The 25305-nt window shown below is 44.4% G+C and overlaps 1 protein-coding gene across 1 annotated transcript in view; it reads right to left on the bottom strand.

Moving 5' to 3' along the window:
• Window positions 1-3366: 3366 nt before the first annotated feature.
• Window positions 3367-25305, bottom strand: part of LOC115141569 (mitochondrial import inner membrane translocase subunit TIM50-like) — a 31813-nt gene continuing 9874 nt past the window's right edge. The window contains exons 4-11 of the mRNA XM_029680563.2: window positions 24976-24997; window positions 19718-19776; window positions 18601-18720; window positions 17654-17758; window positions 16382-16480; window positions 4877-5033; window positions 4680-4786; window positions 3367-4445 (exon numbers count right to left, since the gene is read on the bottom strand). Coding sequence (XP_029536423.1) covers window positions 4347-4445; window positions 4680-4786; window positions 4877-5033; window positions 16382-16480; window positions 17654-17758; window positions 18601-18720; window positions 19718-19776; window positions 24976-24997 — 768 coding nt within the window. The 3' untranslated portion in view covers window positions 3367-4346. The remainder of the gene's footprint in view (window positions 4446-4679; window positions 4787-4876; window positions 5034-16381; window positions 16481-17653; window positions 17759-18600; window positions 18721-19717; window positions 19777-24975; window positions 24998-25305) is intronic.

Raw genomic sequence — 25305 nt, 5'->3', positions numbered from 1 at the left:
ATTATTTTGTTGGATAATTATCCAGACTGGATGCTTTCGCGGCTTGAGTTCCAACTCGGGACAAAAGACTGGATAAATAAATATGAACTGTTCTCTGTAAACAATAAAAGTTGCCATCATGCGTATCCACAACCGGACGGAACGCTTCCTTTGTATGAGATTGTTTTAACCAAAACAATGCAAGTTGTGTGGTTTTAACACGACAGCATGTTGTGTTATGACACGTTTGATAGGCTTGAATGTCAACTATGACCTTTTTATTAGGTCCATGGCACTAAGCCTTCTATCCAATACACATGAGTCAGTGAAAGCAGATAATTGCCTGAAACAATGACAACATATGTAACATCCAATGCACATTTTGTTTGGCGTATTTACGCTCTCATGGGACCTATAGTCAAATGCGTCAAACACTTTTGCGCCCAATTCTTGACACTTATTGATTTTGTTGCAGTGCTTGACTTCGGCGGAAACTGTCCGGAACGTCGTATCGGCACTTCTCGTTTTTGGGGTATTGAGTACTGGCTCTTCATGGAATAGCAATGGAGGATGGATATTCATTTCCTGATTCCGCTTTGTTTCAAGTTTATTTGCCGCTATTCCGTGAATGTGTGAGTGAGGCTGTTCGAGATTGCGCAGATTGAAAATGTGCCAGCATGAATGGCATGATGCGCCGTTACAAATAGCCAATTGAGGGTTTGTAAGGTCATGAAAAGTCAAGGAAATTAGTTTTATAAATTGTCATTGTCATTCATAAAAGCACACTTTTAAATACGATCAATCAATTTTTTAAAAAATCAATTCAAAACATAACTTGTAGCAGTTATCGCGGTAGGTAACTATAGCAAATTAAGCATTCATTTTCTTGTTGCCTTTCCACCAGCACTGTAGAGCCTAAATAAATCTGCACCGTTGGAAAACTGGGATTCCCAAGATTAAACAGTAGCCATGCAATTGCGGCAACGTTAAACATATTCTAAGAATAGCCTAATGGACAAAACCTGCTGTGCATAGATCTCACCTGAAACATTAATATTTGAGCCTTATACATAAACATGTCTACATAGATACCTTAATTTGAAATAGCCTACCTTAATGTTGAAAAATCCTGCACACCCAGGAGCTCTCTAGATGGAGGGTTGCCCACAGGTTAACAACATGACTATAACTGTGCAGTTTCTGTGGGGGACTAAAGTGCCTTGATCAAGGACACAACGGCAGGAGGTAATAGGACTACATGGGATCAGACACAGCAGCTTTCCAGTATCAATAATTCTTACCTTTCATGTAGGCTATAATAATAGTCATGGACATTTGGTTAAAAGCCACGGAGGCCATGGAAAATGTGTATAAACCGTTAACATTGAATAATCAGAGGTCTCTCTCTCTATACCATAATGCAATTTGTGAATTTCGGTGAACAAATGGACCGACTTGGAAAGACTCCTGCACTTCTTCCATCCCAAGTCAAGCACTACTATTATGCAAATTAATATCAGATACAATTGTTAGGGATAGGCCTACGCAGGTGTCGCCGCGTGGCTTGTAATGAGAGGAATTCGACGAAGGGAGAAAGAAGTCGATGACCAGATGCGACGATCGAATGTGCATAATTGTAATTTGCCTGTGTTTGCAGAGGCAGTTATTCGACAGGACATGACACAGCACGCATTTAACAAGTATTTAGCATGCATAATGTCCGTGGAACGAGCTTGTCAGAAATGTGAATGTTATGAAATGACAAATATTTGGTCGATTTGCATCTAAATGTTGTGCTATTTCTTCAACCATATTGGAACAGCTTTTGGGCAAATGTTCTAGCACTTGCCACTCAACTCGCCACACGTGCCCAATGTCCAAATGGTGTAGGACTCGTCGCTTTTGCCATAGTGTGGCGTGTGTCTGACCTGTGGTGCTAAAACTGGGCGGAGAAAAAGAGGGAACAACCAGGAGGAGCGGAAAGACGCACTCCTTGAACATTTGGAGAGGTGTTACTCGGTGGCAGAAGGCGTAGGGCGCCTATAAATGTGATTTTGCTCATTCTGTAGAGGTGTCAAGTGCAACACCACAGGCCGATTCCCAGGCTTTCTGCCGCGTGCATGTTCATTAAATAGCAGTTTATAAGGTGGCACTTTGTTCGTAGAGTTTGGTCGCACCTTTCCACGAGCAGATTTTGCTTGGTCCAAATGAAATGGCACATTGCCCTTTGCAGGACACCTATTAATTTCTTACCCCCAACTTGTCCCAGCCTACTCAAATAAGGCCAAACTCTGCCGGTAATAAAAATGACCTCACTAAAGCAGACAGACAAAAAAACTCACTTTTGTCCAGATCTATGTAAATAACCTACCTAGTGCATTACGTAATTGTCACTTCAAATTAAATTGTATTTGTCAAATGCTTAGTAAACAACAAAACAATATGTAACTATAGTCATTTCAGTGGTAGTACTAGTTCTTTATTACTTGAACTATAACGCATGGGAAAGTGTAATTCAATTTAAAATGTGACACATTCAATCGAATTTCGTTTTCTTCCAACCCAAGTAGCCTACTTCTGATAATTCTACTAATTATGAAGATATTATTCTATTAAAATATGCAGATTAAATCAATAATTCGTTAAATATATAACTAAATAACCATGGTATTAAAATAAAGATTAACTTAATTTTCACAAGAAAGCCTGTGGCCATTTGTATTTTGGCACGTGTGCGTCTGTCTGGGGGTAAACTAGAAATCCCCAACACCTCACAATTTGCAGGCATTTGTGAATTGAGCCATCATCACATGCTGCTCCCTTCACACCTTACTCTCAAACGGTGGCTTTATCGTCTAGTTTTATTCATATTGGCAAAGTCATGTGTTTCTGTAAAATCTAGTCAAACGAATTTTTCTCCCTCTTGAATTTTCTATTAATTGCCCACACTATGCACAATGCTATTTTACAGGCTACAGAAAATATGTTTTGATAATACAATAAAACAATACACTTTTTCAAACGAACATTCAATTACCTGGCGACAGTTTTGTTGGATATTCCTGCAGTCAGCATGATAATTTAACACTCCCTCTCAACTTGAGACATCTGCAGCATTGTGTTTTGTGACAAAACAACACATTTTAGTGGCCTTTTATTGTCCATAGCACAAGGTTCACCTATGTAATGATCATGCCGTTTAACCTGTCAGGTGGATGGATGTCATAAGGTGAATGCACCAATTTGTAAGTCGCTCTGGATAAGAGCGTCTGCTAAATGACTTAAATGTTAAATGTAAAATTATCTTGGCAAAGGATAACTGCTCACTAACAGGGATGTAAACAAATTTGTGCACAACATTTGAGAGAAAAGCTTTTTGTGCGTATGGAACATTTCTTGGATCTTTTATTTCAGCTCATGAAACCAACACTTTACATGTTGTGTTTATATTTTTGTTCAGTATAGATTCCAGGGTATTTAGAGGATATTCAACACATTGCCATGAAAACACCTGACTGACGTAGTTCACATGACATGTTCGTTTGTGCCAAATCACACAAGATGCTAGATTTATTATTATTTTATTTAATTTGGGACTTTGTGAATGGATCACAAACTGAATCTAATAGAACATTCAACAAGCATATATTCAGACGTGTCGTTCCATTTTCACTCAGTGTCTGGCATCAGCCCAATTTCACATGGCTTGCCTTGGCTTGGCTTGATTTGCTGAAAATGCATCTCCCTCTCATTCCTACAGCACAAGCTCAAGCCTCTGTTGCACACAGTCCCGTTGGCATCGGCAGTACCTGTCCAAGGCATGACTTCTCATTGGTGGAGAGAAGCTTAGAGAGTCTCAGAGTGCAACATTAATATCCTTTACCCTGACCAGCTCAGTCTTAGATATGCACAAAGCAAAACCAATAATTCACTGTTGTTCAAAGCTGATCAAACTCCCAGAGCACCAAATCCAAGTACATGGAAGTTGCAGATAAGAGCACTGTTCTCTGGTCTGTTCCCTGTATGACCGGCTGGTGGGTAGAAGTTGATGAACTAATGTGGACTGAAATGGTTCAATCAATAATGTCTAACCACTCACACCAGAGCATCTGAGATCCAGGAAGTGATGTCGCTGGCGACAGAGGTACCAGGATGTTCTTTTGGAGCCTTGCCCCCCCCCCCAAAGACATGCTTGCGACAGTCAAAAGTCCAGCTGATTGGATGGCCTCTCCTCCTTGTTGTTTCCTCCCCCACGTGTCCAGAGACACCCGCCGCCCACCCCACCGAGTGACTGTGGCCCGCCATCCTTTTGGCCTGACACTGTGGAGGGGTGTGCTGCGATTGGTGGGTGCGAGTGAGAGGGCCACTCACTCTTGTTTGGAACGCCAGAACCTTCCGGCAATGGAGCCAAAGGACATGCCCTGCTTCTTCTGCTTGGTCAGCTCTGCCAACCTCTGCTCCTCCTCCTATCCCCACACACAAACAGTATCTACATTTACATCGGAACAATGGACTATTGCGCCAAAGCGCTTGCAAAACAGTTGGAGAAAGGGCATCAAGCTATCAACAGTGAAAACGTTTTTCCTACAGAAAATGTCATGTTTGTTGAGGATGAGGACACTTCTCTTATGTTAATAATGTTAATGTATTTGTGAGTCGTCCTCCATTGCTCCTATACATTGGGTTTGTTTAGACTGTACCTGTGCTAGCTGCGCTTGTCTGCGTTTGAAGGCCTCTACAGGGTCATCTTCCAGTGCATAGTTCTCCAGGACAGAGCGGACGTCATCCACTCCACTGAGAGCAATGGCTGCCAGAGAGAAACACGAGTGAATAGGGTGTCTGGGAAGGAACAGGTTTGTCGACACACACGCCACTGCGTGCACACACACACACTTACTCTTGAGAAAATGAGCTAGGTCGTAGAGTGTTCGGTCCTCTGAGTTGCCGTCCCATTTCGTCAGAGCCATGCCGTTGAAAGGCTGCAGGCTGAAGGCTTCCCTCTTACAGTCCACCACTATCACCTTGGAGGTGTCCCGGTTCAGACACGACACGTCCTACAGGGGGTGGAAGAGTTGAGTTACAAGACACTCTGAAGAGGAATTTATCTAAAGTTTCGATTTCACCGGGAGCAAACTACCTGACCTCCAGGACACCTACACCACCAGATGTCACAGGAAGGCAATAAAGATCATCAAGGACAACAACCACCCGAGCCACTGCCTGTTCACCCCGCTATCATCCAGAAGGCGAGGTCAGTACAGGTGCATCAAAGCAGGGACCGAGAGACTGAAAAACAGCTTCTATCTCAAGGCCATCAGACTGTTAAACAGCCACCACTAACATTGAGTGGCTGCTGCCAACACACTGACTCAACTCCAGCCAATTTAACAATGGGAATGGATGAAAATTGATGTAAAATATATCACTAGCCACTTTAAACAATGCTACTTAATATAATGTTTACATTACTCATCTCATATGTATATACTGTACTCTATATCATCTACTGCATCTTTATGTAATACATGTATCACTAGCCACTTTGTTTACATACCCTACATTACTCATCTCATATGTATATACTGTACTCGATACCATCTATGCCGTTCTGTACCATCACTCATTCATATATCTTTATGTACATATTCTTTATCCCTTTACACTTGTGTGTATAAGGTAGTAGTTTTGAAATTGTTAGGTTAGATTACTCGTTGGTTATTACGGCATTGTCGGAACTAGAAGCACAAGCATTTCGCTACACGCGCATTAACATCTGCTAACCATGTGTATGTGACAAATACATTTGATTTGATTTAAAAATTAAATTATCCCTTTCATTGTTTAAAAATTGTAATTGTGACAATTGGAAGAAATACACAAATGGCTTGCAAACATCTTTTTTTTAATCAATGAATGTAATATTTGCATATACTGTATATTTATGAAAAAAGATAATGCAGAGCATTTGGAAAGTTTTCAGGAGCCTTGACTTTTCCCCCCCAAAATGTGTTACGTTACAGCCTTATTCTAAAATGTATTATAACATTTCTTCCCCTTCAATCTACACACAATAACAACAAAGTGAAACAGGTTTAGACATATTTGCAAACGTATTAAAAATAAACAGAAATACCTTATTTACATAAGCATTTAGACCGTTGATACTCGAAATTGAGCTCAGGTGTATCCCGTTTCCATTTATTGTACTTGAAATGTTTCTACAAATTGGAGTCCACTGGTGATAAATTCAATTGATTGGACAGGATTTGGAAAGGCAGACAGTGCATGTCAGAGCAAAAACAAAGCCATGAGGTTGAAGGAATTGTCCATAGAGCTCCGAGACAGGATGGTGTCGAGGCACAGTTCTGGGGAAGGGTAACAATATATTTCTACAGCATTGAAGGTCCCAAAGAACATTGTGGCCTCCATCATTCTTGAATGGAAGAAGTTTGGAACCACCGAGACTCTTCATAGAGTTGGCCGCCTGGCCAAACTGAGCAATCAGGGGAGAAGGGCCTTGGTCAGAGAGGTGACCAAGAACCCGATGGTCACTGACAGAGCTCTAGAGTTCCTCTGTAGAGATGGGAGAACCTTCCAGAAGGACAACCATCTTTGCAATACTCTACCAAATCAGGCCAGACGGAAACCACTCCTCAGTAAAAAGCATGACAGCCCGTTGGAGTTTGCCAAAAGGCACCTAAAGGACTCAGACCATAAACAAGATTCTCTGGTCTGATGAATCCAAGATTTCACTCTTTGGCCTGAATGCCAAGCATCACGTCTGGAGGAAACCTGGCACTATCCCTACGATGAAGCATGGCAGTGGAAGCATTATGCTGTGGGGATGTTATTCAGCAGCAGGGACTGGGAGAATAGTCAGGATCGAGGGAAAGATGAACAGAGCAAAGTACAGAGAGATCCTTGATGAAGAGTGCTCAGGATCTCGGACTGGGGCGAAGGTTCAACTTACAACAGGACAACGACCATAAGCACACAGCCAAGACAACCCAGCAGTGGCGTCGGGACAAGTCTCCGAATGTCCTTGAGTCACCCAGCCAAAGCTCGGACTTGAACTCAATCGAACATCTCTGGGAGACCTGAAAATAACTGTGTAGCAACACTCCTCATTCAACCTGACAGAAATTGAGGATCTGCAGAGAAGAATGGGAGAAACTCCCCAAATAGACTGGAGGCTGTAATCTCTGCCAAAGGTACTTCAACAAAGCACATACCGTAATTTCCGGACTATAAGCCGCTACTTTATTCCCACACTTTGAACCTCGCGGTTTATACAATGACGCGGCTAATTTATGGATTTTTCCCGCTTTCGCAAGATTCATGCCACCGCCAAAAAACTGAGCACCGTCACATTATGTGACGTAAATCGAGTGCGCTCAAACTTCCCATCATTCTGATTACGGTAGTAATTTTGTCACCCTCATCATGGCAAAGACACGGAGAAATGCATATGATGCAGCTTTCAAGTTGAAGGCGATCGATCTGGCTGTTGGAAAAGGAAATAGAGCTGCTGCATGGGAGCTTGGCCTTAATGAGTCGATTATAAGACTTTGTAAACAGCAGCGTGAGGAACTGACTCAGTGCAAAAAGACAACAAACCTTTCAGAGGGAAGAAAAGCAGATGGCCCAAAGTATTTGCAGCCACTCGACATCAGTGTAAATTGTGCATTTAAGGTGGCGCTCAGTGTTCAGTGGGAGGCTTGGATGACAAGTGGGGAGAAATCCTTCACTAAAACGGGCCGCATGCGAAGAGCAACTTATGGTCAAGTCTGCCAGTGGGTCCTGACAGCGTGGAGCATTGTCAAAAAATCCACTATCATCAACGGGTTTCGAAAGGCTGGACTGCTGCGTGTTGAAGGGGCAGCATGAGCTCAGCGGGGTATTTGCCTCCGGATGAAAGTGACGAGAGCGACAATGAAAACGATCCAACATCGGATGAAGCAATTCTGAGGCTATTCAACTCCGACACCGTAGGAGATGACTTCAGTGGTTTCAGTGCACAGGAGGAGGCTTGGTAGGCTACTGTTTTAATTTTTGTTACAAACCGTGTTTCGTTAAAGCCTATTTATTTTTGTTTCAAGCCGTGTTTCATTTAAAAGGCTGTGTAAAGTTAATTTGTTTCTAGGCACCTGCGGCTTATAGACATGTGCGGCTTATTTATGTACAAAATACATCTTTTTTAATAATTCAGTGGGTGCGGTTTATATTCAGGTACGCTTAATAGTCCAGCAATTACGGTAGTAAAAGGTCTGAATACTTATGTAAATGTCAACTCTTTAAAAACCTGTTTTTGCTTTGTCATTATGGGGGTAGTGTGTAGTCTGATGAGGGAAATAAACAATTTAATCCATTTTAGAATGAGGCTGTAACATACCAAAAATTTGGAAAAAGTCAAGGGGTCTGAATACTTTCCAAATGCACTGTACACCCATTTGTAGAGGGGAGAACACACCCACTTCTGCTGGCATGCCCTGTGAAGTCAGTCTCAGTGGTGGACCTGGGGAGCAGATGGAGAGGAACGCTCTCCATCTCACTGAGGTATTCTGGATACCCCTGAGGTGCTGCTGACTAGCCTGGCAGAGCAGTGGGAGGCGCCCGCAGTGTGTGTGTGTGTCTCTAGAGGTTTAGGAACCCAAATAAAGAAAATCGGCATCTACCTTCTTTCTGAGACGGGGCCCAATCCCCAAGAGAATGTGTGTGGATTCGAGGTCGACCGATTAATCGGAATGGACGATTAATTAGGGCTGATTTCAAGTTATGACAACCGGAGATCGGTATTTTTGGGCGCCGATAATTTTTCTTATAGATATTTTTTTATACCTTTATTAAACTAGGCAAGTCAGTTAATTAAGAACAAATTCTTATTTTCAATGACTCCCTAGGAACGAACAGTGGGTTAACTGCCTCGTTCAGGGGCAGAACGACAGATTTTCACCTTGTCAGCTCGGGGGATCCAATCTTGCAACCTTCTAGTTAACTAGTCAAATGCAATAATGACCTGCCTCTCTCTCGTTGCACTCCACAAGGAGACTGCCTGTTACGAGAATGCAGTAAGCCAAGGTAAGTTTAGCTAGCATTAACTTATCTTATAAAAACAATCACTAGTTAACTACACATGCTTGATGATATTACTAGATATTATCTAGCGTGTCCTGCGTTGCATATAATCTGACTGAGCATACAAGTATCTAAGTATCTGACTGAGCGGTGGTAGGCAGAAGCAGGCACGTAAACATTCATTCAAACAGCACTTTCTTTGCGTTTTACCAGCAGCTCTTCATTGTGCGTCAAGCATTGCGCTGTTTATGAATTCAAGCCTATCAACTCCAGAGATGAGGCTGGTGTAACCGAAGTGAAATGGCTAGCTAGTTAGCGTGCGCTAATAGCGTTTCAAACGTCACTTGCTCGGAGCCTTCTAGTAGTTGTTCCCCTTGCTCTGCATGGGTAACACTGCTTCGATGGTGGCTGTTGTCGTTGTGTTGCTGGTTCATGCCCAGGGAGGAGCGAGGAGAGGGACTGAAGCTATACTGCTACACTGGCAATACTAAAGTGCCTATAAGAACATCCAATAGTCAAAGGTTAATGAAATACAAATGGTATAGAAGGAAATAGTCCTGTAATTCCTATAACTACAACCTAAAACTTTTTACCTGGGAATATTGAAGACTCATGTTAAAAGAAACCACCAGCTTTCATATGTTCTCATGTTCTGAACAAGGAACGTGAGCTTTCTTACATAGCACATATTGCACTTTTACTTTCTTCTCCAACACTTTGTTTTTGCATTATTTAAACCAAATGGAACATTTTTCATTATTTATTTGAGGCTAAATTGATTTTATTGATGTATTATATTAAGTTAAAATAACAATGGCAATGTATGTCAGAGCAGAAACTAGACCATGAAGTAGAAGGAACTGTCTGTGGATTTCAGAGAAAGAATTGTGATGAGGCATATACAGTGGGGCAAAAAAGTATTTAGTCAGCCAATTGTGCAAGTTCTCCCACTTAAATAAATGAGGCCTGTAATTTTCATCATAGGTACACTTCAACTATGACAGACAAAATGAGGAGAAAAAAAAATCCAGAAAATCACTTAGGATTTTTAATGAATTTATTTGCAAATTATGGTGGAAAATAAGTATTTGGTCAATAACAAAAGTTTATCTCAATACTTTGTTATATACCCTTTGTTGGCAATGACAGAGGTCAAACGTTTTCTGTAAGTCTTCACAAGGTTTTCACACACTGTTGCTGGTATTTTGGCCCATTCCTCCATGCAGATCTCCTCTAGAGCAGTGATGTTTTGGGGCTGTTGCTGGGCAATATGGACTTTCAACTCCCTCCAAAGATTTTCTATGGGGTTGAGATCTGGAGACGGGCTAGGCCACTCCAGGACTGTGAAATGCTTCTTACGAAGCCATTCCTTCGTTGCCCGGGCGGTGTGTTTGGGATCATTGTCAAGCTGAAAGACCCAGCCACGTTTCATCTTCAATGCCCTTGCTGATGGTAGGCTTTGTTACCTTGGTCCCAGCTCTCTGCAGGTCATTCACTAGGTCCCCCCTTCTGGGATTTTTGCTCACCGTTCTTGTGATCATTTTGACCCCACGGGGTGAAATCTTGCGCGGAGCCCCAGATCAAGGGAGATTATCAGTGGTCTTGTATGTCTTCTATTTCCTAATAATTGCTCCCACAGTTGATTTCTTCAAACCAAGCTGCTTACCTATTGCAGATTCAGTCTTCCCAGCCTGACGCAGGTCTACAATTTTGTTTCTGGTGTCCTTTGACAGCTCTTTGGTCTTGACCATAGTAGAGTTTGGAGTGTGACTGTGAGGTTGTGGACAGGTGTATTTTATACTGATAACAAGTTAAAACAGGTGCCATTAATACAGGTAACAAGTGGAGGACAGAGGAGCCTCTTAAAGAAGAAGTTACAGGTCTGTGAGAGCCAGAAATCTTGCTTGTTTGTAGGTGACCAAATACTTATTTTCCACCATAATTTGCAAATAAATTAATTAAAAATCCTGTGATTTTCTGGATTTTGTTTCTCATTTTGTCTGTCATAGTTGAAGTGTACCTATGCTTAAAATTACAGGCCCGTCTCATCTTTTTAAGTGGGAGAACATGCACAATTGGTGGCTGACTAAATACTTTTTTGCCCCACTGTATTTGGGGAAGGGTAAAAAAACAAAAAACTTCTAGAGTGTTGAAAGTTTCCAAGAGCGCAGTGTTCTCCATCATTGGGAAATAATAAATAAATAAAATCAAACTACCCAGACTCTGTCTAGAGCTGGCCGTCTGACCAAATTGTGCAACTGGGCAAGAAGGACCTTGGTCAGGGAGGTGACCAAGAACCTAATGACCACTCTGACAGAACTACAGAGTTCCTTGGCCAAGATGAGAGAACCTGCCAGGACAAGTCTCTACAGCACTTCACCATCTGGGAGAGTGACCAGACGGAAGTCACTCCTGAGAAAAAGGCACGACAACACACCTGGAGTTTGCAAAAAGGAACGTGAAAGACAGATCACAAGCCAAAAGAGTGTAGTCTGAGAACACAAAAAATGTCCTGAACGCAAAGCGCCATGTCTGGAGAAAACCCAGACACAGCTCATTTTCCTTACCGTGAAGCATGGTTGTGGCATCCGCATGCTATGGGGATGCTTTTCAGCGCCAGGTACGGGGCGACTGGTAAGGATAGAGGGAACAATAAATGGAGACAAATACAGGTAAATCCTTGATGAGGACCAGCTTTGGATTGCAAACGACCATAGACTGGGGCAAAGATTTATGTTCCAACATGACAATGACCCCAAGCATACAGCCAAATTAACGCTGGAATGGCTTCAGAACAAGAATGTGATTGTTTAGGCCAGGTCATCTGATGCATCACTCCATCTTTCTCCTTGGTAAAATAGCCCTTACACAGCCTGTAGGAGTGTTGGGTCATTGTCCTGTTGAAAAACAAATGAAAGTCCCACTAAGCCCAAACCAGATGGGATGGTGTGTCGCTGCAGAATGCTGCGGAAGCCATACTGGTTAAGTGTGCCTTGAATTCAAAAATAAATCACAGACAGTGTGTGGGCGCTTTGCTGCTGACACTATAACATCACCTCCTCCATGCTTTACGGTGGGAAATGGACATGCGCAGATCATCCGTTCACCCACACCACGTCTGACAAAGACATAGCGGTTGGAACCAAAAATCTCACATTTGGACCAGACCAAAGGACAAATTTCCACCGGTCTAGTGTCCATAGCTTGTGTTTCTTGGCCCAAGTAGGTCTCTTCTTATTGGTGTCCTTTAATAGTGGTTTCTTTGCAGCAATTAGACCATGGGTCTCCTGACCCCTCCTGTCTCAGCCTCCAGTATTTATGCTGCAGTAGTTTGTGTCGGGGGGCTAGGGTCAGTTTGTTATATCTGGAGTACTTCTCCTGTCCTATTCGGTGTCCTGTGTGAATCTAAGCATGTGTTCTCTAATTCTCTCCTTCTCTCTCGGAGGACCTGAGCCCTAGGACCATGCCCCAGGACTACCTGACATGATGACTCCTTGCTGTCCCCAGTCCACCGGACCGTGCTGCTGCTCCAGTTTCAACTGTTCTGCCTTATTATTATTATTGGACCATGTTGGTCATTTATGAACATTTGAACATCTTGGCCATGTTCTGTTATATTCTCCACCCGGCACAGCCAGAAGAGGACTGGCCACCCCACATAGCCTGGTTCCTCTCTAGGTTCCTCTCTAGGTTTCCTAGGTTTTGGCCTTTCTAGGGAGTTTTTCCTAGCCACCGTGCTTCTACACCTGCATTGCTTGCTGTTTGGGGTTTTAGGCTGGGTTTCTGTACAGCACTTTGAGATATCAGCTGATGTACGAAGGGCTATATAAATACATTTGATTTGATTTGATTTTGAAGGCCGGACTCACAGTCTCCTCTGAACAGTTGATGTTGAGATGTGTCTGTTACTGGAACTCTGAAGTATTTATTTGGGCTGCAATTTCTGAGGCTGGTAACTAATGAACTTATACTCTGCAGCAGAGGTAACTGGGTCTTCCATTCCTGTGGTCTTCATGAGAGCCAGTTTCACCATAGCGCTTGGGTTTTGCGACTGCACTTGAAGAAACTTTAAAAGTTCTTGAAATAACCTATATTGACTGACCTTCATGTCTTAAAGTAATGATTGACTGCTGTTTCTCTTTGCTTATTTGAGCTATTCTTGCCATAATTTGGACTTGGTCTTTTACCAAATAGGGCTATATTCTGTATACCCCCTACCTTGCATTATCAGTTGTGTTGTGACGTTTGAACCTAATAAAAACACCTCTTAAGGATTAGCCCCTTTCCCCCCCCAATTTTCACCTAAAATGACATACCCAAATCTAACGGCCTATAGCTCAGGCCCTGAAGCAAGGATATGCATATTATTGGTACCATTTGAAAGGAAACACTTTGAAGTTCATGGATATGTGAAAGGAATTAAGTAGAATAACACACACTAGATCTGGTAAAAGATAATACAAAGAAAAAACAACCTTTCTTTTGTATTTTTTTTGTACCATCTTTGAAATGCAATAGAAGGCCATAATGTATTTTTCCAGCCCAGGTGCAATTTAGATTTTGGCCACTAGATGGAATCAGTGTATGTGCAACGTTTTAGACTGACCCAATGAACCTTTGCATTTATGTTTTTTTTTTTTTTGTCAAGACTGCCCAAATGTGCCTAATTTGTTTATTAATAACTTTTCATGTTCAAAATTGTGCACTCTCCTCAAGCAATAGCATGGTATTCTTTCACTGTAATAGCTACTCTAAATTGGACAGTGCAGTTAGATTAACAAGAATGTAAGCTTTCTGCCAATATCAGACATATCTATGTCCTGGGAAATGTTCTTGTTACTTACAACCTCATGCTAATCGCATTAGCCTACGTTAGCTCAACCGTCCCGTGGTAAGGACAATGATCCCGAAGGAAAGAAATTCCACAAAATGAAGTTTAAAAAAAAGCACACCTGTTAATTGAAATGCATTCCAGGTGACTACCTCATAACACTGGTTGAGAGAATGCCAAGCTGTCAAGGAAAAGGGTGGCTATTTGAAGAATCTCAAAGATAAAATATATTGTGGTTACTACATGATTCCATATGTGTTTTTATAGTTTTGATATCTTCACTATTATTCTACATTGTAGAAAATAGTAAAATAAAATAAAAACCCTTGAATGAGTAGATGTTCTAAAACTTTTGACCGGTAGTATACATTTCTGTATTACATTCTTCAATAAATTAGCACAAAAAAACCCCTCTAAAAATATGTTTGTTTTCACTTTGTCATTATGGGGATAGTGTGTTTAAATGAGTGCTATTTTTTAAAACATTTTGAATTCAGGCTGTAAAACAACATTGGGAGTAAGTCAAGGGGTATGAATACTTTCTAAAGGCATTGTAGGGCTCTGGTTTCACAGCCAGCCGTGCTCTGTGATCCCATAACAAAGCAACAGGCTGTAAGCCAGAGTAGGCATGTGTCCAACCCCCACACACCCTCTCACAGGGTGACACACCCCTATCCACATGTTTGGTGTGCAGATAAAACACACTGTGCACTAGTATGACAACTTAAATCTGACTCTCCCGTGGAGAATGGAGCGACAATTTGAACTGAAAATAAAATAAATACATTTAAAAAAAACTGATCTCTGAAACGCAAATTTGGCGGGGCAGGCGAGCACTCAACAGTCTTGTTCAACTCCATCCAGTTGGTCCACCTGTGACAGAAGGTCGTGCCCTCCACTAACTGCCCTCGGTCTTCAAGGGTTCCCTCAAAGTTGAACTTGTCATCAACATCAATGGCTGATTCTACCGCAGCCTGGTTCTATCACAGTTAATTAGACAGACCGGCCGATAATGTGAGTCGTCAGATAAGCCCGCTGATTTTATTGGCACCTCGCATCTGTGGCTCCACATTGTTTGAAAACTTTTTTGGGGGAGAAAAAAACACCATCGAAATTCACCATTGGACAGACGCCTGGGGCCTCAGGGGACTCGGCTCTCTATTCAGACCTCCCTTTCTCTCGCTCCCTCACTCTCTTTCTGCCTCCCTGTTGCTCTTCAGAGGGCCAGATGGGAGGCGAAGGAGGGGAGAGGAAGGGGGAGGAGAGAGGGGGTGAAGAGAGACAGAGATGGGCAGAAGGTCATCAAAGGAAGGGGATGAGGACAGGAGGCACGTGAATTCAGGTGAGTACACAGGAGAAGAAGATCCTCTACGTAACGTTAGAATCAGGATGACTAAATCTCCAGATAAATACATTCAAGTTCCGTATAGCAGGGGGTAGCAGGTTACCCTCACCAACTCTTCATGTTTCCCGATGAATACGAGTTTTAGTAGTTAGTGAATACGAGTTTTAGTAGTGAGTGATTAACATGGAAAGAACTGACCCCGATGAATGACCCATGTCCATGCATCATCACATAGAAAAGGAACACCTTTAAACCTACCCACCACTCCAGTCATACACATCACAACAGCTAGGCCACCTAGGATAACCACTTTCACTACCAAGCCAATCTAGTTTCCCCATGCATTACACAAGTACTCCACTGAAACAAGGTGATGTAGGCTAGCCAGGTTATGGTCTGATACAGCCAGTAATATACAACCATTTAATAGATGCTGGATAGGAGTAAAGCAACAGTTGCCATCTTAAAAAGCATTGCGTTAGAAGTTCCCTCAGATGACAAGTTAGGTTAACTTAGGTTAGCAAAGTCGTTAACGCTGCTGTACTTCAGCCATGCATGGAGACAGACTCTGGCTGTTGGAGAGAGGCAGGCATAAGGTTAATGAGGCCCAGAAAGGGGGGGGGGACCCCCCTATTGTCAGGGAGCGAGGACGAGAGAAAGAAAGAGGGATGGAGTCGGAGCATAGGAGAATCAATGCTGGAGCAGAAGGCGGCTATGCAGCGGAGACACGGGGGGTATGGCGCCATTGTGCCGACTGGGTCACAGTGGAGAGGGGAGCACCGGGGGATCTGGGCTGGGGGCTTGGCCCAAGAGGAGCGGGGTTGAAAAGGAGCACACTAACGTCTCAGAGTCTTAAACTCAACTCACGTCTTAAACAACAAAGAAACGGAGACAGTGAAAGAGTGAGAGAGAGTGAAAGCGCATACACTGATCTAGCCAAACTAAAGCAAATCCAACAAACAGGGCATTTGTCTGAAAAATGATGGATTTTTATACACTAACATGACATTTGTTTAAATTCAGAAATATGGAAAACATTAAATTCACAGAATGCTGTGTTATCGGAGGCTTATGCAGTGTACATTAAACTGTGTACACAACACACACACACGGTTGGCCATGGTGGAATGTCAGCCTGATGATTTGTTTACCTTGACGTGATGTCCCTCCACGTAACGTGTGGCGTCCCTGAAGAGGCGGTACATGACAAAGCCCTGGGGGTCGATGCTGTCAATCAGAGGGTACGCCGTCTGGTGAGAGAAAACCCGCATCACAACCTCACACAGCATTGACATGCTAGATGCTTCTGCATATGCATGATGGTCATCGGTTACATGGCTAGAGTTGGGCTGAGGACTGGGACAGACTTTTGTTTAGTATGGGGTCTAGCTTCCTGGTTATTGCTCATACAAGCCCACTTAAAATCTCTTCGCATTAGAAAATCTGAACTAACAGCTTCTCATTGAACCACATGGTTTAGTCAGCACTAATGCAGTGGGCAGGTGGAGAAGACATGTGCCAATGTGAAGCACAGGAAACCTTGATGGGTTAATGATCCATACTCCGGAGGGCAACCTGCAGCTAGCGGAAGTACAGACCAGGCTTCAGTTTGACTTGGCACGGTCACTGCTGCAGGTCAACACAACACGGAGGCTGACCTTCACCCAGAGAAAACAAAACACAGTCCCACGTCTAAACAACGGGCCAATTGGACCCTGAGCGGAGCATGGCTCATTTACATATACATGTCGGCATGAATAAAAAAGGGGCCTTTGGAGCCCAAAAGGAAACCCATTCTGAGCTTGCCTGTCGACCATGACGTAGGTTATTAGGACAAACAATAGGGGCGAGGCTTATTGGTGCCAAAACAAAACAAAAAGTAAAAACAACAACACTAGGGATGTTGTTTGAGATCAAGTCTGGAGTGGCATAACACATTCAAACGTCATGGATTTGTTTTGAAGTGACCATTAGAACAAAGGTCTACAGGGGAATCGTGGAGGTAACAGGTGCAGTCACAACAAACATTCTAAGCTACACACAGCGGTAAGAGTGGCCCTGATTGGCTGTGGTGGAGAGAGGCTGTGGCAGGTGTCTGGTAGGTAAGTGAGGCAGGCAGGTCTAAGCCTTAACCAATCCAAAATGCTTCTTCACTGAAATGTGACATATGGTAGCAGTTAATGATTTGTCCGTTGCGACACCTATAGAATTGCAGTGTTGATTGGCACGAGACAAGTTCAGAAAAGGGACAAAAAGGGTGAGTGGGGGATTTAAGGGAAATTCTGACTATTTGTCAACAGAGGACTTGCAAAGTTTTACTTGAAACAATGACGGTACAATAACACTGTGACAAGATGTAAAAGTCCTCATTGGCCCGTGCCAGAACAGCGCTCAACCCCTCGTGTTGCAGAGATGTCACTCACCATGCCTGTTTCTGCAGTGAAGATGACGATCTCGTAGAGAGGGGCTAGCTGCTGGAACAGGTAGTCGATGCCTGGCCTCTTCTTGAAGCGCCAGCCTGTAGCCAGCTGTGGGGAGAACAAACCAGTCCACTTCACATGTATTCTGGCTAGAATTCTCACTGAAAGCTATCCACAAATATAGTCAGTGAATAATCAATTTAAAAATCAGTTTATCATGTTATAGAGCATCTCTTGACAGCTACTATCCAAACCACATAAATGCACAAATAACCAGTGATCGATTGATTCATTAGTTTGTCATCACGTTATAAAGTGGTATATTCACTGGCATACATTTTTGCTTTTTCCACGGCCTAAACGGAGCAGCTTATGGCAGATGAAGCATTTGGATGACCTCCTGGACCACTTGTAGTCTTTTCTTCAGAAATCAAAGCCTGAGCAGGGCCGCCAGGTGGCTGTCTGCTGAGGGCTGGTGTCGGGTTACGTCCACACCTCACCTGTCTATGCACGCGCCACTCGTAGGGGGGAGTCATAGGGGGAGGGAGCATGATACCACTCAGGTAAGGACAAGTAGGTAGGATCTCAGGTAGGAGGGGCAGGTGGTGTTAGAGTAGGGGTTGGGACAGGCTTCGAGGGGGCCAGGTGGAAGCCACGGGTAATGGGAGGGTCTTTACAGATAGTGGAGGTAAACAGGTGGTGGGCCCTCAGCGACCCACAGGCCAGATGGCCACCCACAGAGGGACGGGGGAGGCTGAGGTAAAATCCTAAGTAAACAAATGTTTAAAAACGATTCTACTTATGAATGATCAATGTACTATCAAACCCAAGGAATGAGACGAAACAGCTTTTCTCTTGTTGTGTTCTTGGCTATACTGAGTGAAGGCATCCAGGCCACCCAGCAGGTTACTGGTACCAGAAGGCCAGGGTGAGAGGGAGGTGGTACGTACCGACCACTCGGGGTGCAGCAGGACGTCTGTGAGCTCCAGGACCAGGGTGTAGGGAGGCTGGTAGTAGGGCTCCCTCAGGGGGTCAGGAAGCAGCTTGGGGCTCGTGGGCTCAATTATCATCTGGGGACGCACAGATATGACGTCGTCACACAACTACACAAAAACACGATGCTGCAGTAGGGAGGAACAAGTGGCACATCAGAACTATGTGGGTCAACTGACAACAGCCAAACTCCAATAAAAATAAGTATGCAATTTGTATTTTGTGGTGAACGAGGCCTATCCCTTTAATAATTGAGGTCCTTCATAAGGGTGATTTCCTAAGAGTTGAAGACTAGTCTAATGTCAACATGGTCACAAGCAAGTTGCAGTAAAACACACGGAGGCCATCACTCCCAGCTCGCAGGAGTAAAACTGGAGGGATTGTAATTTGGCTGCTTATGTGGGAATGCAGGAGCATGAAAAGATGTTGGTCCGCTTCCTTATTTCATTTATTTGCTCTTAGCTGGCCTCATCACGGCAAACTCAAAAAAAAGAATCCTGTAAGAACCAGCTGCAAGAGGGAGATGGAACGCGTGGAAGAGAGAACTGACATGTTCAAGAGACCAGAGGCCAAGGAGGAGAGGGTGTGTGTTGTCAATATGCAGGGTGGAAAAGGGGTGTGCGCTCGTGTGTATACACACGAAGGAGACAGGGGGCTGTTCACACTCCATTGAAGAGATCAAAGCGCTAAGAGGGAGATGGATTTTGGTGTGTGTGTGTGGGTGGAGGGGGGGGGGGGGTCTAACTGAACGGCAGCTGCAGGCCCATGCAGAGAGGCCTTCCTGCTCAAAGCAGTCTGGCTGCACCTGCCTCTGCTTCAGTAAAGACAGACAAGCAGCCTAACATGGCTCCCAGTGTAAATATCCCAATCCAGCAGTTAACCCAGGGGTTTAGTGGACAAGGACCTTCTATTCTACCACCCTGAACCAGCCACAGGAGGAAAATGCCGACTAGATCAACCACATAGCAAATACTACCAACTGTAGAGTGGAGCCATCCATTGATCAGGTTACATTGAACAGTGGGAGTGGCAAAGGCCGTTTTAACTGTCTCGTGTTCGTTTCTTATCACCCACCTGTCTGTAGTCTTGGAAATACTTCAACGTCCTTCTCAACTGCTGGATAACCGGTGCATCTGTAAGAGAGATCAGCTATAAACAGTGTGGAGCGAATATTGTTTCTCAACACACCATACTCAAGACTGAACACTTAGCCTAAGGGGAGTTGTGGTGCATGTATGTATAGGATATAGGAGTTACTGAGCATCTCAAGCCAACTCCGGTGCTGGTAGAATGTACATGGCTGTAGTCCTAATGAATGACTTTTTATTTTAAAGGGGGCAATCAGCAGTTTATACACACACGGAACCAAAATATAAAGTGTTGGTCCCATGTTTCATGCACTGAAATACAAAATAAATCTAAGAAAATGTTCCATACATACAAAAAGCTTATTTCTCTGAAATTTGATGCACAAATTTTATTACATCCCTGGTAATGAGCATGTCTCCTTTGCCAAGATAATCCACCCACCTGACAGATGTGGCATATCAAGAAGTAGACTAGACAGCATGATCATTACACAAGTGCACCTTGAGCTGGGGACAATAAAAGGCCACTAAAATGTGCATGTCACAAAACACAATGACACAGATGTCTCAAGTTGAGGGAGCGTGCAGTTGGCATGCTGATGGCAGGAATGTCCACCAGGGCTATTGCTAGAGAATTGAAAGTTCATTTCTCTGTCATAATCCGCCTCTGTCATTTTAGAGAATTTGGCAGTACATCCAACCGGCCTCACAACTACAGACCACGTGTGGGCGAGCGGTTTACTGATGTCAATGTTGTGAACAGAGTCCCCCATGATGGCAAGTGGGGTTATGGTATTGGCAGGCATAAGCTATGGACAACGAACACAATAGCATTTGATCAATAGCAATTTGAATGCATAAAAATACAGTGACGAGACCCTGAGGCCCATTTCTTTTAAGTATCTGTGACCAACAGATTTTAATTTATTTATTAACCTTTATTTAACTAGGCAAGTCAGTTAAGAACCAATTCTTATTTACAATGACGGCCTACACTGGCCAAACAACGCTGAACCACCCTATGGGACTTCCAATCACGGCCGGTTGTGATACATCCTGGATTCGAACCAGGGTGTCTGTAGTGACGCATCTAGCACAGAGATGCAGAGCCTTAGACCGCTGCACCACTCGGGAGCCCAGGGGGGTGTTACCCTGTCATGTGAAATCCATAGATTGGGGCATAATGAATTTATTTAAAATTGACTGATTTCCTCATATGAACTGAAACTCAGTAAAAGTCTGAAATGTTGCATTTATATTTGTTCAGTAAACATTTTTAGACATGAATTATATATATATATATATACCCATTGATTCTTTGGAATATAACAAATACATCATGAGCTAAGTTCAGTCATTTCCCATCAGAATCTAAAATAAGCTTGTTTTACTCCAATGTTTGTAAACAAAATCTAAAACGACATAGCCTCAAAACATGGTTAAAACTATCATTTTAATATCATGGATGGTTAGTCCTCGCATCCATAGCTGAATTTGAGAGTAGTTCAATTTCTCCAGCTTTTTAAACGAACCAGGGAGACCGCTTTATTGTTTATACAGCTGATTGCCGCTTAAAAGAGGCATCTCTGTAGGGAACCGCAGCATTGGTCCCAACAGATAACATCGCAGCAATTTGATGGCAGATGCTCCTAGGCTAGTTCTCCACTCAGATAAAGCATACAGCCAGGGGCCTCTGGGATGTGAAGTCCTTTGGGACAGAGACGGAGTGAGAGAGATGGAGTGGCTCTCTATGGGCCTATAGCGTCCGGCCAGTGTGTATAACCAGGCAGGCCCCTTTGGGTCCCCCAGCCCAGTAATAGCAGGCCTGGGAGTGGGTGAGCTGGTGAAACACCCCCTACCCCTCCGGCCTGCCTGCGTATGTGTGTTTTATAAGGCCTGGGCGGAACATACTCTTCCAGAGAGCGTGGGACTGTGACCGGCCCTGTTGACAAACCTCTCCCTTGGGAAAGCAGAGCCAAGCCAGGCTGGGGGTGGGTGGTGATCATTACAACCCCCTGGAGAGGGACAGGGGTTGCCGAGGCGTGTGTATGTGTATGCATGCGAGTATGTGTGCGCAAAATGTGTAATACGTTCGTGTCTGTGCGCGTGCCCCTGTGTTTGTGCCTCAGAGGACGGATCAAGGCACGCTTTTATGGTAATAAGGGGACTGGGTAGTGGTGGGATGAGATCGAAAGGAGGATGACAGGTGAAGGATGGTGATGGGATTAATGTGTCAGCCAGGCCACAGTGGGTCCTTCAATGATGTGAGAGGTGGGGAAGCTACCTCTAAGGGGCAAAGGATCTAGCCATATAGTCAGGGACATAGGCATTTCTCCATTGGTAACTGTTGGCTGTGATCACATTCAGTCTTATCAAAAGCAGAACTCCCATTATGGTAAAAACATTTGGGACTGACATCAACTCTGAAAGGAAGACCATTACAAACTAAAGAAAAACAAAGGCTCCCAGAAAAGAAGGCTTTGACAAGCAGCAGCAGCAGCAGTCTGGTCAGGCAGCCTCTTGTCCTAAACTTGTTTGCCAGTGTAATAGAGGCAGGCCATTGCGGCCAGTGGAAAGGCTACGTTGCTCTCGGAAGGGATGTCCATTTAAACAGGCGAGAAGTAGGGAGGGAACGAGGGAGGAAAGGCAAGAAAGATCGATGGTGGTGCCTCCGGACACAACAAAGGCCTCCTTTAATCCACAACTGGGGTGGCATATGCTCTGTTAGCTTAAGGCCATTATTACTCAATTGCCTTTATTCTCCCTGTTCTCTTTTTTTGGGAGGGGGGGGCTCTTGCTTTTCTTTTGGCCTGCGCTGTCAATCGCTTCTTTCTTGGGCCGTGACAAACGGTCGTCCGGCCTCGCTCTTTGCGGTGGGGCTGTGGGGATGTCTATTGGAGTATCTGTTTAGGGACATAGGCTATTGGTTGGGCCGGTAGGTGTAAGAGGCATGCTGGATTGGTTAGCTTGTTTGTTTGGAGTACTGGTGGTCTCTATCCTCCCAGGGGCTATAAGTCTGTCAGAGCGAGCAAACATGGAACGGCCCCTCATCAAGTGAAAGCCAAATACGGGCTCTGAGGATCCTAGCTGCAGGATACTAACTGGGACACATGGGAGGATGAATGATGTGATAAAACGGACCGAAAGAGATGAGGTCTTCCAAGTCTTGATACGCCTCCCAAAATTACAAGTCAGTTATTTAAGCCTAATAATAGTGCTTGAAGATAAAAATTTATTTTCTCTCCCCCTAAACACAAAACATCTGGTGTGTGTACTGATTGATTCCATACTGCATCAAGACCGTTTCATAGACCCACAGTACACACTAGGAGAAAGCAACAACTTCCAACCTCAGCGAGTATTTTGAAAGCAGTCCTGCACTTGTCACACCCCAGTGTGACCTCAACAGCGAAGTCTTTGGGGAGGTCATCACTGCCACAGCGTCCAACGCTCCTCCTCAGCATAACGCCCCTGGCTCTGAATACCATCACTTGGCAAGGCGACACGGATCTGGACGAGCACGCCTGACCTCATCGCCTCGGGTCCCTGAGGACCCATCCAGCGGAGGCGTCCAGGCTGCCCCCCCAATCCCCTCCACTAGCCTTCTGCCACTTGGGGTGGAGGGGCGCGTGGGCAGGGGGCTGGAATGCTCCCTCTACGCTCCCCCGTGGGATATTGAATGCTGTGGGTGCATCAGGGCTGGCCAATAACAGCAGCAGCCGAAGCAGCACTCTGGACACTGACGGAAATAAAGGGACACAGCAGCAGTGCCAGATAGAGGACTTTGGGGAGCGTGACAGCGTGAAGAATTAATGAAGCAATTATTGGTATAACAGGGTGATTGTTAAGCGTTTATAAAATCAACACTTCTGGAAAGGGCCACAGCTGTCCCCGGCATTAGCATAGCTTTGAAGCGGTGAGGGGAGGCACCTCGCGACTCAGTCCTCTGTCATTTCAACAGCATAGCCAGTTCTAGAACGCGACACATTCCCGCTCAGCTCCACACTGGCCAAATGTGCACTCAGAGGGGAGAGAGATGTCAATCAAAACACCAATGAAACACACAGCTAGGACAACAAATCTATTGGGGACACTAATGTGTTTTAATACTAATAAATTAAAATGGAGAGAAACAAGCTAAATGTAAACTTTCCTGTTTGTCAGTCTTATGAGGCCCTTTTCACCAGGTTGTCAGCCTGGCAGTTTATAGGGATGACTGACGGCTGAGAGGCATATGGGGGGGGTTGGTTACCGGCTGGGTGGGTACAGGGTGGTAGTCACACACAGAATTGGGGGGGGGGGGGTTGGCATTGTTGGGTGTAGGACACCTGCAAGGTGGCATTTCTCAGTGGGTTGATTGATCATACGCCCCCTCCCTTCGTCCTAGGCTGACGGCAGAACAGGCAAGCCGGGGGGGACGACTCATCTGGACCACTGTCAGTGAATGGGTGAAAATGGGTGGTCAAGTTGTAAACGTGGTATGGATGGGTATTAGAATGCTAGAGGTCTGCCTGAGGGTGCAAACAAACAGCACTCATCACACTTTTTTGTTGTTTTTTTGTTGTTGAATTTTACCCCTTTTCCTCCCCAATTTCATGGTATCCAATTGTTTTAGTAGCTACTACCTTGTCTCATCGCTACAACTCCCGTACGGGCTCGGGAGAGACAAAGGTTGAAAGTCATATGTCCTACGATACACAACCCAACCAAGCCGCACTGCTTCTTAACACAGCGCCATCCAACCCGGAAGCCAGCCGCACCAATGTGTCGGAGGAAACACTGTGCACCTGGCAACCTTGGTTAGCGCGCACTGCGCCCGGCCCGCCACTAGAGTCGCTGGTGTGCGATGAGTCAAGGATATCCCTACCGGCCAAGCCCTCCCTAACCTGGACGACGCTGCGCCAATTGTGCATCACCCCACGGACCGCCCAGTCGCGGCCGGTTGCGACAGAGCCTGGGCGCGAACCCAGAGTCTCCGGTGGCACAGCTGGCGCTGCAGTACCTTGTTTTTCCATGTTTACGTAGCCTTTACATCAGCTATAAAAGATTACATCAGTTATGCGAATCGAGATCCATTTTACAGCCCATGACCAGATTTATGGGAAGGCAGAGGTGTGCCAAAAGCCTCGGAGAACAAGGGGGCATTAATAAAACGCTCATCTCTAAGCTAACTCAACTTCGAGAAAAGAAAACCTCTCCAAAATACCACAGGTAGTGTCAACAAAAAAAAGGAAAACAACTCACCGTTATCAAACTCATCTGGAATCTGTAAAAGACAGAAGGAAGGTGAGAAATAGTCCAGGTCACACACGTGTGAATGCAAGGTCAATGTCAGATGGTACTGTTGACAGAACTTAACATGAATTACACTATGGCCTAACGCATAAGGTAAAATAACATGACATTTTGTGGTTGTGTTTACGTTCAAACGTCAGTGTCAGCCAATTCAGCTGCTGGTGTTTAGGTCCAAACAGCCACGACACCTCTCAAATACTACAGAATATTCCTTTATTGAAGTCGATAGCCTTCCAGGCTAGTTAGCATTTCATCTCTCTATGCATCTACACCAGGGGT

The sequence above is a fragment of the Oncorhynchus nerka genome, linkage group LG14, assembly GCF_034236695.1.
Source record: "Oncorhynchus nerka isolate Pitt River linkage group LG14, Oner_Uvic_2.0, whole genome shotgun sequence".
Classification (NCBI taxonomy): domain Eukaryota; kingdom Metazoa; phylum Chordata; class Actinopteri; order Salmoniformes; family Salmonidae; genus Oncorhynchus; species Oncorhynchus nerka.
The sequence above is the reverse complement of the archived record's forward strand: the minus strand, read 5'-3'. Positions and strand labels throughout refer to the sequence as shown.